Source organism: Ovis canadensis, chromosome X (assembly GCF_042477335.2).
Source record: "Ovis canadensis isolate MfBH-ARS-UI-01 breed Bighorn chromosome X, ARS-UI_OviCan_v2, whole genome shotgun sequence".
Lineage (NCBI taxonomy): Eukaryota > Metazoa > Chordata > Mammalia > Artiodactyla > Bovidae > Ovis > Ovis canadensis.
This window is the reverse complement of record NC_091727.1, coordinates 1,199,224-1,217,986: the sequence shown is the minus strand read 5'-3', so window position 1 is coordinate 1,217,986 and position 18,763 is coordinate 1,199,224. Positions and strand designations below refer to the sequence as shown.

The 18,763-nt window shown below is 49.8% G+C and overlaps 1 protein-coding gene across 1 annotated transcript in view; it reads left to right on the top strand.

Moving 5' to 3' along the window:
* The window catches only part of LOC138929695 (polyprenol dehydrogenase-like), a 141,762-nt gene that overhangs the window by 43,990 nt on the left and 79,009 nt on the right, over window positions 1-18,763 (top strand). The window contains exon 3 of the mRNA XM_070291325.1: window positions 1,790-1,858. Coding sequence (XP_070147426.1) covers window positions 1,790-1,858 — 69 coding nt within the window. The remainder of the gene's footprint in view (window positions 1-1,789; window positions 1,859-18,763) is intronic.

Genomic DNA, 18,763 nt, shown 5'->3' with positions numbered 1-18,763 from the left:
ACGTATAGGCAATGCCATATGCTACTCGCTGTGGCTGCCTGATTGTTGAGTGAGTGAGCTCTCTGCTGCCGGGGGGATGCGCGGTTCCCTGTGTCCAGTCTGCCCTGTGGCTCCACTGCCTGCCCCCCGCCTCAGCTTTATCAGGTCCTCCTGTACGTTTTCTAGGAACTCAGGGCTTCTTTCTTCGTTCACTGGAGCCTCAGCTATACCAGCTCTCGATGCCAACGTGGCCTGACCCTGCCAGGCGGCCTGGCAGCAGATGGCATTTTCACAGCACGTCTCACTGTGATTATTTATCGTTTTCTTTTCCTGCCTCTTCCTTCTGATGTTCACATCATGCGTCCTTCGTTTCTTTGCCGTCAAGGGGTCTAAACGGTTTATGATGTGTCTCTTCCTCATGTTGTCTCTTCTATTGTTAAAAATACTCATCTTTGTTTCATTTAAAATAAATACACTTTAAAAACATCGCACCGATTTCAGGAGCAAGCTCATACATGCCCATGTCCCCCACTCAGCCCTGAATTCTCTTTCTTGGAGGTGGCGGTGTTTGATGCGTCCAGCGTTTAGAGACGGAAGACGTGCGTTCTTTCCCCTCGTGCCCCTGGCCCCCGCTTGCAGGAAGAATCTCTGAGCAAAGCGGTCATGACCACATAACAATTCTTTCTTTCAGGCGCCTGAGGTGCAGATCACTTTTGCAGCTGTTTCACCTTGATGTCCGCGGCTCTGAACTTCTCCGAGGGCGGCGGTGGTTTCTACATCCCTTTTTGTTCACGTCCCCCAAAGATGTCCTTTGCCACTGTTTGTTCCTCTGTGTCCAGCTGGAGCTGGCCATTTCTGTTTTCTCTGGGTTTACCACCCTGATGCTGGGAAAGACTGAGGGCAGGAAGAGAAGGGGGCGACAGAGGATGAGATGGTCGGATGGCATCGCCGACCCTAGGGATGGGAATTTGCAGAAACTCCGGGAGATGGGGAAGGACAGGGAAGCCTGGCGGGGCTGCAGTCTATGGGGTTGCAGAGAGTCAACACGCCAGAGTGACTAACCCTTTGTTTTGCTCTGTTTTGCTCATTTTTCTGGTTGCCCGTGCAGTGGCTTGAGGGATCTTAGATTCCCCGCAGCAGGGACTGAACCCAGGCAGGGAACGTGTGGAGTCCTCGCCACTGGACTGCTCACATTCCCTCATGAAGCTCTTCACAGCTCCAGCCACCCGTGCGTGGAGGGCTTCCCTGGACAACAAGGGCTTTGAAAGTTCTGTGTCCTGTGGGACATGTCCTTCAACACTTTCAGGCCCATAGTCTTCTTGGCCTCACCGTGGTTCTCATGCCGTAAGCTGACACGCGTGTGTGGAATCGGTGAAAAGTAGGATGCCCCGGAAATGCATACGTGTGTGTGTGTGCGTGTGTGTGCGTGTGTGTGCGTGTGTGTGCGTTGCTCAGTGATGTCCGACTCTCTGCGACGCCGTGGACTGTAGCCCGCCCAGCTCCTCTGTCCGTGGGATTCTCCAGGCAAGGATACTGGAGTGGGGTGCCTCACCCTTCTCCGGGGCATCTTAGCTCCTGCATTGCAGGCAGATTCTTTGAGCCACCAGGGAAGCCCCCTAGACCAGCATGCTTTTGGCCAGTGCAGGCTGAAGAAAGCGTATCTTCAGCAGATACACTGAATCAGCCGCAGTTGCTGTGAGCTGAAATGGAATGAGACACTCAGGCTTCGCTGTCCACCGTCTCGAGAAAAGGTTGTTTCCCGTGGAGCGGTTTTCTTCCTCTGAGTCCTGTGTCTTTCTTTCCCTTCTAGCCGGAAATAATGACAGCAAAGCCCAGGACGTCGTGAGGAGGATAAAAGAGGACACGCTCAACGACCAAGGTACTTGACTGATCTCCCCCAGACAGATGGTGCTTCTGGTTTGCTCTGGGTCCGGGTTCCCGGTGGGGCTGATGGAAGCAGCTCTGGGGAGGGGGCCATGTCTCTGCTCTGGAGTGTTTCCCTGAGGGCCTCTGGTCCTCCTTGGCCGGTGCAAGGCAGCACCAGGCATGGTACCCGTGAGGGAGAGTGTTGCTGGTGAGATCGGGCCGCGTTTTCATTCCTTATCCATCCCCAGGGTCCTCCGAGGCCTGTGCCCACTCAGGAATCTTTGGACGTGCCTACCAGAAGGTGCATCCATCTCCTTCCGCTTCTTTTTCTGCTTTAATAATGTTATTTATTCATGTTTTTTGGCCGTGCTGGGTCTTCACTGCTGCTCCGGCTTTTTCTCTGCTTGCGCCGGGTGCAGGCTCCTCTCTCGTTGCCGAGTTCCAGCTTCTGCTGCGCTGCCGTCTCTTGTTTTGGAGCTCAGGCTCTAGAAGCTGTGGTTCACAGGCTTAGTTGTCTCCCACGGCACGTGGGATTGTCCCGGATGAGGGATTGAACCTCTGTCCCCTGCATTTGAAAAGACCCTGATGCTGGGAGAGCTTGAAGGCAGGAGGAGAAGAGGGCGACAGAGGATGAGATGGTTGGGTGGTATAACCGACTCGATGGACATGAGTGTCCGCAAGCTCCAGGAGTTGGTGATGGACAGGGAGGCCTGGCGTGCTGCAGGCCATGGGGTTGCAGAGAGTCGGACTTAACTGAGTGGCTGAACAACAACAGCTTACCAGAAAAAAGAAAAAAAAAAACCCATGCCACCCCAGAATACCAATAAGCCCCCAACATGACGTAAACAAGCAGCAGAACGCCACTAAGAATGTTCAAAGGATCCGAATGGAAGTAGATTTCGAACGTGAAACGGAACGTTGGTCAGTTGTGTCCGACTCTTTGTGACCCCCCTGCTCTGTATGGAATTCTCCAGGCCAGGATACTGCAGTGGGTAGCCTTTCCCTTCGCCAGGGGATCTTCCCAACCCAGGGATTGAACCCAGGTCTCCTGCATTGCAGGAGGATTCTTTACCAACTGAGGCCCCAGGGAAGCCCAAGAACACTGTAGTGGGTAGCCTATCCCTCCTCCAGGGGATCTTCCTGACCCAGGGATCGAACCAGGGTTTCTTGCCTTGCAGGAGGATTCTTTACCAACTGAGCTACGAAGGAAGCCTAAATGGATATTGGTCTTCAGTAATTACATGCTAATAAAACCTCTCTTATTTGGATCAAATAGTCATGCTAATTTACCAAAAAAAAAACAAAGACAGAAAAACCACGCCACCCCTACAATACCAATGAAAAAAACCCAACTCCGCAAAACAAACAGGGAAATGGCTTAACAATGTTCAAATGAACCCAAGTGGAAATGGATACTGGTGTTGAGTAATTACATGCTGAGCAAAGCTCTCTTATTTGGAGCAAACAGTCGTGCTAATTTACCAAGGGAAAAAAAGAAGAAAAGAGCCACCGCTAAAATACCAATAAAATCCGTAGCACTAGAAAGCAGACAGCGAAATGGTTTGCGAGTATTCAGAGGGACTGAAATGGAAATAGGTGAGTGACATAGTCTTCAAAGGAAACCCAGGAAGGTCAGCGTTGCTTCTGCACATTTACCTGGTGACTCACACAAGCCACGGTGGAATTCCCTGGTCGTGAATCCCAGTAAACGTGGTTTCTGTGCTTTGTATTGTTTTTTCAGTATTTATTGTTTGTCCCTGCGGATCTTAGTTGGGCCCACGGAATCTTGGACCCTCGCTGAAGTGTGCGGGAGCTTTCCTTGCAGCGTGTGGGATTCTAGTTCCCTGACCAGGGATGGAACCCGGGCCCCCAGCTTGGGGAACTCGGACTGTTAGCTGCTGGACCACCAGGGAAGTCCGCTGTCCTTTGTTTTTAAAAGGAAGAAGGCATCCCTTGCTTTGCATCACTGTTCTACATGCCTCACCCTCAAGAGGGTCTTCCTGATCAATCTCACACCTTTCCTCATATTCTTTTTTTAAAAATGTTTTAGAGCTAAAGCGTACCATGTTAGCGTCAGCGATACAACCCAGTGACTCAGTGATACGTGTACGTGTATTTCTTCTCAGGTTCTTGCCCCATGTTGGTTTCTGAGAGAATATTGAGTAGAATCCCCTGTGCTATGTAATAGGTCCTTGCCGTTCATCTGTTCTCTGTATGGTGATGTGTGGGCTTTCTAGGTGGTGCTCATGATAACCCGCCTGCCATGCAGGAGACCCGGGTTCGATCCCTGGGTTGGGAAGATCCCCTGGAGGAGGGAAAGGGCAGCCCCACTCCAGTGTTCTGGCCTTGGAGAACGCCATGGACGGAGGAGCCCGGTGGGCCGCAGCCCATGGGGTTGCAAAGAGTCGGACGCGACTTCGTGACTCAACAAAATTGACAGCAGAGAAGCCCAAGGACAGCTTCTGAAAGGCAGGAGGAGGGGTCCAAAGGGACTGAACGCACGTGCCCAGATGATGGTCTCCAGGAACCTGGTTCTGAGCGCACCGCCTCTGGTTCTGCCCTGCTGCGTGTTCCACATGGAGCGATTCTTCTAGGCGATGCTTCGCCCGCTGGGTGGAGCTGGCCGGCCGGAAGGGGTCTGGCAAGGATGCCACATGCTTAGAGGCAGGCGTTGCCACACCTCCGTCTTGGAGCTCCAGGTGGAGTGGTCTCTCAGCCTGGGCAATGGGCCGCCCACCTGTGCGTGTCCTGAACCGCCCTCCTCGCCTGCAACCTGCCTTCTTGGACTCGCCGGCTTAGACTCGGGAGTGGATTCAGCTCTCCCCTTGTCTCAGCCTCACGTTGGCATCAGTCCTCCGCCCCGTGCCTGCGGATAAGCCGGGGCGTGGACGGGGCGGGCAGGGCGTCGGGTTTCAGGGCTTGGCGCATCGCTGCCTTGACCATCTGCCTGATCCTCGTCCCAGGCATGGGCTCCTGCCTGGCGGACGCCTGCCCCGAGGTGTCCTCAGGGGGTTCTCATTTCGAGTGCTTGATTGACGTGCCTTTAAAGGCACCCACGTTGGAGGCCTTCTGAAGGAGTCCACATGGCAACCTGGCATGGCAAGCCGTGTCTAAATGATGCCCGTCATGGGTTTTCTCGGGTGGACTTGTCCTTGGAAACCCTCCCTACCGAATGACGTCTCCTGTTCGGAGCAAATTCCACGATCACCTGCTCATAAAATGGAACTCGAGATTATGTTAAGATTCCTTGATGGCTTGTTCAGTCGCTAATCCTGTCCAGCTCTTCGCAACCCCATGGACTGCAGCACACCAGGCTTCCCTGTCCATCACCATCTCCCAGAGCTTGCTCAAGTTGATGTGCATCGAGTCGGTGATGCCATCCAACCATCTCATCCTCTGTCGCCCCCTTCTCCTCCCACCTTCAGTCTTTCCCAGCATCAGGGTCTTTTCCAGTAGGTCAGCTCTTCACATCAGGTGGCCAAAGGATTGGAGTTTCAGCTTCAGCACCAGTCCTTCTAATGAATATCCAGGACTGATCTCCTTTAGGATGGACTGGTTTGATCTCCTGGCAGTCCAAGGGACTCTTCAAGAGTCTTCTCCAGGACCATAGTTCACAATCATCAATTCTTCGGCACTCAGCAAATTCTGGGTGTGGGTGGGAGGCTGATGCATTTGAATGGATCCTAAGTCGCAGAGAAGGAAATGGCAACTTGCTCTAGTATTCTTACCTAGAGAATCCCATGGCCAGAGGAGACTGGCGGGCTACAGTCCATGGGGTTGCCAAGAGCTGAGCAACTAATTGCTAAATTCAGAGAGACGCCATTATCGGTTACATGGTGGTGATGGTGGATCCCTTCAAAAAATATCCATTGATGAGACAGTAAATGAAACATGGGTCCATGCGTACAAAGGAATCAGCCGTAACGAGGAAGGGAATTCTGACACCTGCTTCTACGTGGGTGAAGCTTGAGGTCATGCCGATGAGTGAAATAAGCCGGTCGAGAGGACAGGTTCTGCAGGATTTACACGTCTAGGACGTCCCGAGAGGTGCGTGGGAGCTCTAGTGGTAAAAGAGACAGGGGCTTGATGCCTGGGTGGGGAAGATCCCCTGGAGGAGGGCATGGCAACCCACTCCAGTATTCTTGCCTGGAGAATCACAGAGGAGCCTGGAGGGCTACAGTCCATGGGGTTACAAAGAGTCGGTCATGACTTGGGGTAGCGAAGACTTGGATATGACCGAGCATGCACATACTGGATGCAAGAGTCAGACTGATAGAGATAGAAACAGGAGGCTGGGTTCCAGGGACTGCCGGAGGGCGTGGGGAGTCTGTGTCTCACAGTGACAGAGTCCCACTTGGGAATGATGGAAAATTCTGCAACTGGATATCTGTGTGTGTGTGTTTCAATATTTATTTGGCTGTGCTGGGTCTTAATTGAGGCACTGAGGATCTTCACTTGCAGAATGTGGGACCTAGTTTCCTGACCAGGGGTGGAACCCAGGTCCCCTGCCTTGGGAGGTCAGAGGCTTAGCCCCTGGACCACAAGGGAAGTCCCCGACCTTTGTTTTCCAAAGGAGGTGGGTGTCCCTTGCTTTGTGTCCTCATTGAACACTTTTCAACATCAAGAGGGTCTTCCTGGGCAGTTTCACACCTTTCCTCATTCTTTTTTCGTTTAAATTTTAAAATTAAAGTATATCTTGATAGTTTGAGGTACACAGCACAGTGATTCATTAGACATATACATATTATTTCTTTTCAGATCCTTTTAGAGAACACTGAGTATATTTTCCGTGTGCTATACCGTAGGTCATCGTTGTTTATTTCATACACAGTAGTGTGGCAAATTCCAGGGGTGATGCAGTTGGTAAAGAACTCGCCTGACAATGCAGGAGACGCGGGTTCCACCCCTGGGTCAGGGAGATCCTCTGGGGCAGGAAATGGCAAACTCATTCCAGTATTCTTGCCCGGAGAATCCCCATGGACAGAGGAGCCTGGCGGGCTACATTCCGTGGGGTCATAAAGAGTCGGACACGACTGAGCAACTTCAGCTTCACTTTCACCTAACTTACAATCTTTACGTTTTTCTTGGATTTAATTTAATTTCTGTAACCACACAGCCTTTAACAGTATGAGGTATCGAGTTTTAGGAATGCCCATTCTTTTTTCCAGATGATTACCAAAAGAAAAAAAAAAAAGAAAGAAAATCTGAATAAGAAACACAAGTGGTTGCCTAATCTAAGAGTGTATGGACAACGAAGGCTTCAGCTGCTCAGTCCTGTCTCACTGTTTTTGACCCCATGGACTGAGGATGGTGGTGCTGATGGTGCTGATGAGAGGGCGACAGTGATGGGGATGATGAGGATGATGGGGATGAAGGGATGATGGGATGATGGGGATGGGGATGATGGGGAGGGGGATGCTCTGATGATGGAGGGGCTGAGGATGGTGGTGCTGATGGTGCGGATGAGAGGGCAACATGATGGGGATGTTGGAGATGATGGGATGATGGGATGATGGGGAGGGGGATGCTCTGATGATGGTGGGGCTGAGGATGGTGGTGCTGATGGTGCTGAGAGGGTGACAGTGATGGGGATGATGGGATGATGGGGATGGTGGTGCTGAGGATGGTGGAGCTGAGGATGGTGGAGCTGATGGTGCTGATGAGAGGGCAACGTGATGGGGATGATGGGGATGATGGGGATGATGGGATGATGGGATGATGGATGATGGGTTGATGGGGATGCTGTGATGATGGAGGTGCTGATGGTGCTGATGAGAGGGCAACGAGATGGGGATGATGGGGACGGGGATGATGGGGTGATGGGGATGTGGATGGGGACGTGGATCGGGATGCGCTGGTGATGGTGGAGCTCAGGATGACGTTGGTGATGACAGAATGTCAGTGATGACGATGGTGGTGCCGTTGCTGCTGCTGGTGGCTGTGGTGATAATGGTAATGATGACATGGTGATGCTGATAGAAACGATCATTACGGCTCTCCTGTCCACCGCAGTTATGATCACGTAAAATCGCATAATTCTGGAGGTAATGCCGAGAGACAGTCATGGGCTCCCCGGGGATGCCGGGCTACCTGCTGATCCTATCTGATTTGTGTGTCTCCTCCACACTTTGCTTTTTCCGCTGCGTTACGGGAGAGACTCATTAATTCTGTGGATTCACTGTGTCCTGTAATGGTGAAACGCTTAATGTAATTGTCAGAAGCAGTGTCACCAGGAGCTAATGGGAGCTGTCTGGTCTGTTTGACCTTGCACACAGTACTTCCTAAATTTTCGAGTCTTCTCTCCTGAGCTGAAATTTTGCAACTTTTGTTCAACTGCGAGAACTAGCTTTTCCTCTGATACCCCTAGAAATGAATTAATTCATGTCTGTCTTCTGTTTGTGGAAACCTTTGTCCCTGGGTGAGGAGCTTGCTGCTGAGAAATTTGATCTCCTCTCACCTTCATGGCATTTCAGCCTTGCTTTTGCAGAAAGCATTTATCAGCCATATTTTTAATCAACTGTGGTAGTTGGATATGCTTTGTGTTGATTAAAATACACCTTTTGGGACAATATAAAAGAAGAAACTCCTCCGCGACTTCTCAATTTTCTTATTTTACAGCTGCGGTTGTAACCTTACCCCTCCGTACTTCTTAAGGCTGGAATCTGCAGGATATAAAAAGCTTCTCTTGAAAGCCCTTTCTCGATGAAATCAATTGTACCCCAGATAACTTTTTCATGTGGACACATGGTTCCTGAGACAGGACATTTCCTCCCAGGAAATGTAAGGCACCAGGAAAGCTCAGGAGGACCCGTGGACGACCACTTCCTACATCCCCTGGGCCGCGTTTCACCTTTGAAGGCGACGCTGCTGTGGCCGTACAGAAACCTGGTTTTGTAGTCAACATGGAAAACCAGCAAGGACCTGCTGCACAGCACAGGGAGCTCTGCTCAGTCCTCTGTAATAACCTTATGGTTCCCAGGGGGAGGGATGGGGGAAGGGATAGTCAGGGAGTCTGGGATGGACATGGACACACTGCTGGATTTAACATGGAGAACCAGCAAGGACCTGCTGGGCAGCACAGGGAACTCTGCTCAGTGTCACGTGGCAGCCTGGCTGGGAGGGGAGTTTGGGGGAGAAGGGATACACGTGTATGGACAGCTGAGTCCCCCTGCTGTCCACCTGAAACCATCACAGGATTGTTCAGTTGCTGAGTCGTGTCAGACTTTTTGCAACCCCACGGACTGCAGCACGCCAGGCCTCCTGGCCCAGGCTATACTCCAGTACAAAGTAAAACGTTGAAAATGAAAAGAAGACTGGCTCGTTCACGGCGCTGGGCAGGTGCCATCTGCCTGCCACCGACTCCAGGTTCACCGCAGTCAGACGCTTAACCGAGTTGTGCACCCCTCAGGCGGGAACTTGACAGGGGTCCTGTCACCCTGCACGTCTGGCCTGCCTCCCTCCGGCCGAGGGGACCTGCAGACCTGGGGTTTGTCTCGGGTACCGCAGAGATGCTCTGTGACTCCCCCCCCCCCCCACACCCGCAGAACGGGTGGTGCCGTGGAGGGAAACACTGATGCGGGTTCTGCTTTCACCTATTACTCCCCAGATCCTTCACATCCATTCTTTGCCTGCTATTGCTGTGGCTTTTATTTATTTTATTTAAAACATGTATTTATGGGAGGATAATTGCTTTACAATACTGTCATGGTTTCTGCCATACAGCAACATGAATCAGCTATTCAGTTCAGCCGGTCAATCGTGTCCGACTCTTTGCGACCCCATGGACTGCAGCACGCCAGGCCTCCCTGTCCATCACCAACTCCCGGAACTTACTCAAACTCATGTTCATCGAGTCAGCGATGCCATCCAACCATCTCATCCCTGTCGTCCCCTTCTCCTCCCGCCCCTAATCTTTCCCAGCATCAGGGTCTTTTCCCATGAGTCAGCTCTCGGCATCAGGTGGCCAAAGGATTGCCCCTTCCCAAAGTCCGTATGAAATTCCATATGCCGTTGATTCTGGGCACTGATATAAACACAGCCTGTGTCTCTCACCAGGTACCCGGGACAACACGGCACGTCTGCCTCCGCCAGTGACAGAGAACTGTTTTTTCAGATTTACAGATGATTCTCTCCCTCCTTTCCCGTCCTTCTGCCTCGGGCAGTGAGCTCACATATTCTGATGATATTTTTGTAAAATAACAGACTTAATTTTCATTACGGTTGAAGACATTTTTGTTTTAGAATGTGATCAGGGCGAAAATTGAAAATTCAATTCAATGAAAGTGTGTCTGTGTCTGTGTGTCCTGAGTCTCTGTGTGTGTATGGGTCTATATATTTCTCTTTTTACTTGTATCTATCTATAGATAATAATATCTATTCAAGGAAAATAGGTAGCTATTAAGTATAAATAGGTATTTAAATTGTATCTATACATGGTACAAGTAGATATCTATTTGTGAATAGATGCAGTCATTATTCTGTTTATATTTTTATGCTAACATGTTTTTGAACATGTAATTTTATATTACACTATAGTGATTCACTTGTAGCTCAGCTGATAAAGAATCCACCTGCAATGCAGGAGACTTGGGTTTGATTCCTGGGTTTGGAAGATCCCCCGGAGAAGGGACAGGCTACCCACTCCAGTATTCTTGGGCTTCCCTGGTGGCTCAGCTGGTAAAGAATCCGCCTGCCATGCAGGAGACTTGAGTTTGATCCCTGGGTTGGGAAGATCCCCTGGAGAAGGGACAGGCTACCCACTCCAGTATTCTATCCTGGAGAAACCCATGGACTGTATAGTCCATGGGGTCCCAAAGAGTCAGACACGACTGAACGACTTTCCTTTTCACTTTCATGGCTGATTTACAATGCTGTGTTATTTCTCAGGTATATAGCAGAGTGATTCAGTGACTCCGTTATACTGAATCTATGAATCTGAGCGTATATATCCATTCTTTTTCAAATTCTTTTCCCTTTTAGCGTATTACAGAATATTTGTTTTCCAGTGTGAATTCTATTACAGAATATTGAGTAGAGTTACCTGTGCTATACAGCAGGTCCCTGTCGATTATCTGTTTTATATATTGTAGTTTCTGGATTTTAACCCAACCTCCTAATTTATCCCTTCCCACTTTCCCCTTTGGTGGCCATAAATTTGTTTTCTAAGTCCGTGATTATGCTTCTTTATTTTCGTAAATAAGTTCATTTCTGTAATATTTTAACAACTGACATTTAAGTAATGTTATATGCCATTTGTCTTTCTCTGACTTCCTTCACTCAGTACGATAATATCCGGGTCCATCTGTGTTGCGGCAATTGGCACTATGTGGTTCTTTTTGATGGCTGTGTAATATTCCCTTGTACATAGGTTCCATGCCTTCCTTATCCATTCATCCGTGGACACTTAGGTTGCTTTATTTTGAGTTCCTGAGGTTGTTAGCTTTGCCAGGTTTGTACAGAGCAGCTGAAGAAAGAGAACGGTGCTTTGGATGAGCTTTCTTGAACAGACAGGGAGGCTGAGGTGGTTAAGACAGGGACTGACTGGTTGATTATGGTTATGTAGCTGCTCAGTCATGTCTGACGGTCTTTCAACCCCAGGGACTGTAGCCCGCCAGGCTCCTCTGTCCATGGGATTCTCCAGGCCAGAATACTGGAGTGGGTTGCCATTTCCTCCTTGCATTCCCTGTATTGGCAGGTGTGTTCTTCACCACCGACCCCCGGGAAAGCTGAGGGGTGAGTCCCCTTTCCTGCAGCCCGTCGTGGTGCCCGGGTGATCGGTGCTTTGGAAAGCTGGGTTTTCACCCGTTTTTCCCTGGACACAGAAATCCGCCTACATACATCCCACGTCCTGCCAGCTGCCCGGCCTCTGTGTATCTTGATGATTTTCCGAAACAAGAACGGTTCATCCATGCAAATTCCCCTCTAGCATCTCACTTACCCCAGTAGATTATAGCCGCCTCTGCACGAAACCTGGAAAGGTGATTTCAGGACGAGCGTGCTGGGAGGTCTGATCACTCATGCCTGCCAGAGTTGTGTGTGGTTTCGCTGCGAGATCCTCATTCTGGTCGGTTTCATCTGTATTTTATTGTATCTCGTCTTATTTCTTTTCTTTAAAGGAAGGCTAGCTGGTTTACAACGTTCTGTTGGTTTTGGGCGTACAGCAAAGGGACTCAGTTATATGTACGCTAGACCCTTTCTCAGATTCTTTTCCATTGTAGGTTATTTCAGGATGTTGAATATACTTCCTTGTGCTATACAGGAGGACCTTGTTGGTTATCTGTTTCATATACTTGTTGTGGTTCACTTGCTTAGTCGTATCTGACTCTTTGCAACCGTATGGACTGCAGCTGCCAGGCTTCCCTGTCCGTCACCAACTCCCAGAGCTTGCTCAAACTCATATCCTTCGAGTCAATGATGCCATCCAACCATGTCATCCTCTGTCGCCCCCTTCTCCTCCCACCTTCAATCTTTCCCAGCATCAGGGTCTTTTCCAGTGAGTCAGCTCTTCCCATCAGGTGGCCAAAGGATTGGAGCTTCAACATCAGTCCTTCTAATGAACACCCAGGGCTGATTTCCTTTAGGATGGACTGGTTGGATCTCCTTGCAGTCCAAGGGACTCTCAAGACTCTTCTCCAGCACCACAGTTCAAAGGCATCAGTTGTTCAGTGCTCAGCCTTCTTGATAGTCCATGAGTACTGGAAAAACCATAGCTTTAACTATATGGACCTTTGTTGGGAAATTGATGTCTCTGCTTGTTAATACGCCGTCTCTGTTTGTCATAGCTTTCCTTCCAAGGAGCAAGCATTCTTTAATTTCGTGGCTGCAGTCACCATGTGCAGTGAGTTTGGAGCCCAAGAAAATAAAGTCTGACACTGATTGCATTGTTTTCCCATCTATTTGCTGCACAGTCATGGGACCGGATGCCACCGTGTTAGTTTTTTGAATGATGGATTTTAAACCAGCTTTTGCAGTGTCCTCTTTCACCTTCATCAGGAGGCTCTTTGGTTCCTCTGCTTTCTGTCATGCTGCTGCTGCTGCTGAGTCGCTTCAGTCGTGTCCGACTCTGTGCGGCCCCATAGACGGCAGCCCACCAGGCTTCCCCGTCCCTGGGACTCTCCAGGCAAGAACGCTGGAGCGGGGTGCCATTTATCTAGAAAGGCAGTAAATCCCTTCATGGTGACATCAGCTACTCGGTTACTAGCAGGTAACCTATTGTAAAGTCAGTGCCTGATGGCTTGAATGCCTCCTTCACCAAAATGTTATATCCTGACCTTGCCAACCACCCCCGCCCCCCCCTCTGGAGCAGTCTCTCAGAGCTATCTGAGGTGCTGTCTCCTGGGCTACAGTCCTTGTTTTATCGCCAAATAAAAGGGAACTCACAACCCTCACATTGTGCTTTTTTTTTATTTAGTCGAGATAATAATAATCGAAACAACGCCTCTGATGAGTGTCACGTGCTTGAGTCATCCCCAAACCATCTCCGTTAAGCCTGGTCCATGGGAAGATTCTCCTCCACGAAACCAGGAAGGTTGGGGGCCGCTGGATTCGAAGGGACGTCCACCGGTGATTTCAAAACCAAGAGGAAAGACAGACTTTCCGGGCGTGGGTTCCAGCCTGTCTTGCCTGGGTGGGATTACGCTGTGCTTTCTCAGTTAATTGCCCTCCTAATGGGTCTAATTGCTTTTATTCTGCAAACATTCCTCCAGATTCCTATCGCTTTGCAACGCCGGTTTCTCTGAAGTCGATTTAAGGAAGTGCCTGGAGCTGGTAGGGCTTCCCAAGTGGTTCCGCGGTGAAGAATCCGCCGGCCAGTGCGAGAGAGGCGGGAGACGCAGGTTCGATCCCTAGGTCAGGAAGATGCTCCCCCCACCCCGGAGGAGGGCATGACGACCCACTCCGGTATTCTTGCCTGGAGCATCCCATGGGCAGAGGAGCCTGGCGGGTTACAGTCCACAGGGTGGCAGAGTTTCGGATACGAGTTAGCGACGGTGCACACACGCGGGGTGGAGGTGGCTGACATCGTTCGTATTCAGCCCAAGAGGGCTTTTCTCTCTTGCAAGATTCTGCTTTGTATTTTTCTGCTCACCGATGGGGGTGGTATCAGAGGATGCTTTTCTGCTCACCGATGGTGGTATCAGAGGATGCCTTTGACAGCCGAATGGGGAAGGTCAGAGCTTGTTCTAAGGAACAGCAGAGGCCAGCAGACTGCCCTCCCCGCCCCGCCCCCCAGCTCCAGCTCCTGCGTTGCTCACTTTATGCTTGGAAATAAATTCCTCCTCCAGGAAAGTATTCTCCGAGGTGCAGCTTCACATTGTCCTGTATCACCCCATTGGTCTCTTTATGATGGTCTTGCAAGGAGGTCGGCACCGTTCCAAGGTCATTCCAGCAGGCTCAGATTTTTTTTGGTTTCCTTTGTAAATGTTTGATGCTTTCAAACTGTGTTGCTGGAGAAGACTCTTGAGGGTCCCTTGGACTGCAAGGAGATCCAGCCAGTCCATCCTAAAGGAAATCAGCCCTGGGTGTTCATTAGAAGGACTGATGCTGAAGCTGAAGCTCCAATACTTTGGCCACGTGATGGGAAGAGCTGATTCATTGGAAAAGACCCTGATGCTGGGAAAGATTGAAGGTGGGAGGAGAAGGGGGCGACAGAGGATGAGATGGTTGGATGGCGTCACCGCCTCGATGGATGTGAGTTTGAGTAAGTGCTGGAAGATAGTGAAGGACAGCGAGGCCTGGCGTGCTGCAGTCCATGGGGTAGAAAAGAGTCAGTTTATGTGATACAGTGAAGACTTATAAGATACAGTTAAAGGATTTCAACGAGTTGTGATCCTGTGTTGATGGGATTGAATTGATGACATGGCAGCTCGCCTCCAGTAGTGAGAGCAGTTCCAGTGAGCAGAGATTCCGTAAGAGCTCTGCTGGCTAAGTGAATAACAAGTGCAAAAATCTGAGACATGTCTGAATAACTGCTTACAATTCTTGAAATAAGCTCTGCCTTGTTACTGAAATTTCTCCCATTTCTAATTCTGCCAAAAAAGAAAATTAACATCAGCAACTTCCATTTATCAAGTCTTTACAAGGTGTCAGGTACTGTTCTAATAGTCTTCCGTGCATTCGTCTATCTTTTTAAATTATTGCTTTTATATTGGAGTAGCATTGATTAACAGTGTGGTGACGTGACTCAGTTCTACATATACATGGACCTGTTCTTTTTCAATTCTTTGCCCGTTTTGCTTATTACAGAGGATTGAGCAGAGTTCCCTGTGCTGTCCAGCAGGTCCTTGCTGCTTCTCCATGTTAAATACAGCCGTGTGTCCATGTCCATCCCAGACTCCCTGACTATCCCTTCCAAGCCTCACCCCTCCCCGGTGGTGACCATCAGGTTATTACAGAGGATTGAGCAGAGTTCCCTGTGCTGTCCAGCAGGTCCTCGCTGGTTCTTCATGTTAAATACAGCAGTGTGTCCATGTCCATCCCAGACTCCCTGACTGTCCCTTCCCCCATCCTTCCCCTTGGTGACCATAAGGTTATTACACAGTATTGGGCAGAGTTCGCTGGGCTGTCCAGCAGGCCCTTGCTGGTTCTCCATAGTGTTTTTTTTTTGGTCTGGCTGCAAGGCATGTGGGATCTTAGTTCCCCAACCAAGAGTCGAACCCCCATCACCTGCACTGGGAACGTGGAGTCGTAACCAGCAGGCGACCCGGGCAGGCCCTGGTGATGCGTTTCACATACAGTATTAGTGGTGTTCATATTGCTTTTTTTGGCAGCATCTTAAAACAATGATACATATAACTTTGTGTACAAAACAGAAAGACACTCAGACATGGAAAACAAACCTATGGTTAGCAAGGGGACAAGGGGTGGGGAGGGTATGTTGAAAGCTGGAGGTTGACGTATGAGAGATTTTTATTTACTATTAACCTGTAGTTGATTTAACAATGTACAGCAAAGTGGTCCATTTATCCGTTTATATAGACATATTCTTTTCCATTATAGGTTGTTAAAGTGAAAGGGTCCGTCGTGTCCAACTCTTTGCAACCCCGTGGACTAGAGCCCGCCAAGCTCCTCTGTCCCTGGGATTCCCAGGCAAGGGTACTGGAGAGGGTTGCCATGCCCTCCTCCCGGGGATCTCCCCGACCCAGGGAGCGAGCCTGCGTCTGCTGCATTGCAGGCAGATTCTTTGTCGACTGGGCCAGCAGGGAAGAACCCGGGTGGGCATTAGAGAGCGCTCCTCGGCAGGTGCGGGGCGCAAGCCTTTCTCCGGGAACGCCATGTTCCTTGTCAACACAGCATCTTGTCTAGGTGGCAGACACCAGCCTTACAGGTGGCGCTGGGCTGGCGTGCTTCCTTCTGACACTTCCCTCTACTGCCTTGGTTCATGTAGAGAGCAGAGAAACACACACGCACACGCACACACATGCACACACACACTGACAATCCCCTTTAGGGCCTTGGTTCATGTTAAGACCATGCACACACAGACACACACACACACACACTGACAATTCCCTTTGGTGCTTTCATTATTGTCAACACCACACACACACACAGACACACTGACAATTCCCTTTAGGGCCTTGGTTCATGTTAAGACCACACACACACACACGCACACACACACACTGACAATTCCCTTTAGGGCCTTGGTTCATGTTAAGACCACACACACACACACGCACACACACACACTGACAATTCCCTTTAGGGCCTTGGTTCATGTTAAGACCATGCACACACAGACACACAGACACACACACTGACAATTCCCTTTTGTGCTTTCGTTATTGTCAAGACCGCACACACACACAGACACACAGACAATTCCCTTTAGGGCCTTGGTTCATGTTAAGAGCAGAGAAACACACGCACACACACACTGACAATTCCCTTTAGTGCGTTGGTTCATGTTAAGACCACACACACACACACTGACAATTCCCTTTTGTGCTTTGGTTATTGTCAAGACCAAACACACACACAGACACACAGACAATTCCCTTTTGTCCTTTAGTTAATGTCAAGAGCAGACACGCAAACACACAAACACACACACTCGACAACTTATAAAGCCTCCAAGTGGTTAATGTCAAGAGGACTCACACGTACACATACTATATTCTTCCTTCTGACAATTCCCTTTTGTGCTTTGGTTAATGTCAAGGGCAGACACACACACACCCAACAACTTATAAAACCTCCAGTTGATTAATATCAAGAGCAGACACACACACACACACACACACACACAGAGCTCCATTCTTCCTTCTGACAATTCCCTATTGTGCTTTGGTTGATGTCAAGAGCAGACACACACACACACAGATGCACACACTCTACAGCTTATAAAGCCTCCAACTGGTTAATGTCAACAGCACATGCGCCCACACACACACACATACACACACTGCAGCTCACTACACCTCCAATCCACACTGCCTTCAGCCCTGCAGCTCCATAGAACCTCAGCGTTAGCATGAGTCACCCAGTTCCGTCTTTCCACCTGGTTTACAGGCACCTGTGTAGAAGGAGCCAGGACTCTTTTTTTTTTTCCTACAAGGAAAAAATGAGATCCTGGGAAAATTGCCCTTTTTATTTGTGTTTTGGTGAAAACACTGTAACAACAATCGCAGCCCTGGGCAACTTAGTAAAAGAAAAAAATAAAACTCTAGTGAGGCCAGTTCTATGTGCGGGGAACCCTGTGGGCTCTTTGAAAAGCCAGGGAGCCCTGTGATTCCTGGACCAAGATGAAATAACAAACGGAAAATCAAACAAACAGACAAAGACTGCACAATAGCTGAGGCCAGTCCCTGCGGGGGTGGGAGGGGGGCACGGAAAAGAAAGCAGGGACGTGCCTGGGGTTTTCCAGACGAATAGAAATAGATGGAGAGAAGCAGGATGCGATTGTGGGAAATGGCAGGCTCTCTGCGGGAGAAATAGCTTTCTTTCTTTTTTTTTTTTTTTTCCTTCCCTCATGCAGTCTCTCAAACTGGAAGCACAGAAATGCATTTTAGAAATATAACGTGCCCAGACCACACCGGCTTCCCTGGTGACTCAGACAGTAAGCAGTCCGCTTGCAGTGTGGGAGACCCGGGTTCGATCCCTGGGTCGGGAAGACCCCCTGCAGGAGAGCATGGCAACCCACTCCAGTATTCTGGCCTGGAGAATCCCATGGACAGAGGAGCCTGGCAGGCTGCAGTCCAGGGAGTTGCCAACAGTCAAACATGACTGACACTTTCATTTTAATAACCTATGATGGAAAAGAATTCTGGAAAAGAGTCTATATATATATATAAATAAATATATATGTATGTATAAATGAACCTCTTTGCTGGATGCCTGAAGCTAGCAACCCTGGTAAATCAACTATAGGTTGATAGAAAAAAAAAAACTCTCTCGTATGTCAACCTCAGACTTCCACTGTGTTCCCCACCGCCCGCTAGCCCCTCTCCTCTTTGGGAACCGTGCTGACGATGGTAACAATCAGAGGACATTGGAAAGCACCTGTTGAAATAGAAGGAAGGATGGCTCTCGTCTTAGGGACCGCAGGGTACCGCCGTGCAGCAGAAGCTTTGCAAGGGTGGTGTTGGCGTTGGAATGTGAGAGCCGCCCACGTCTCCCCTTGCGAGCAGCTGGTTTCCAGATGGGTTGTTCTGCCTTCTGATGCCAAATCAACTGTCCAGCGGCCTGGGGGCGGCGGGGGTGCAGGGGGCAGACAGGACAGGAGCTTAACAAACGGCCAGCCAGTCCAGACAGCAGGCATTCTGTCGGGCTAGGTCCGTGTGTGTGCACACGCTCCAGTTCAGCCTTTGGGAGCCTGAGACCAGGGAGTGAAGGGTCCGCGTGTGTGTGGCCTTGTTCTCCAAAACCGAGAGGCGTCCCTGGTGGCTCAGATACTAAAGAATCTGCCTGCAATGCAGGA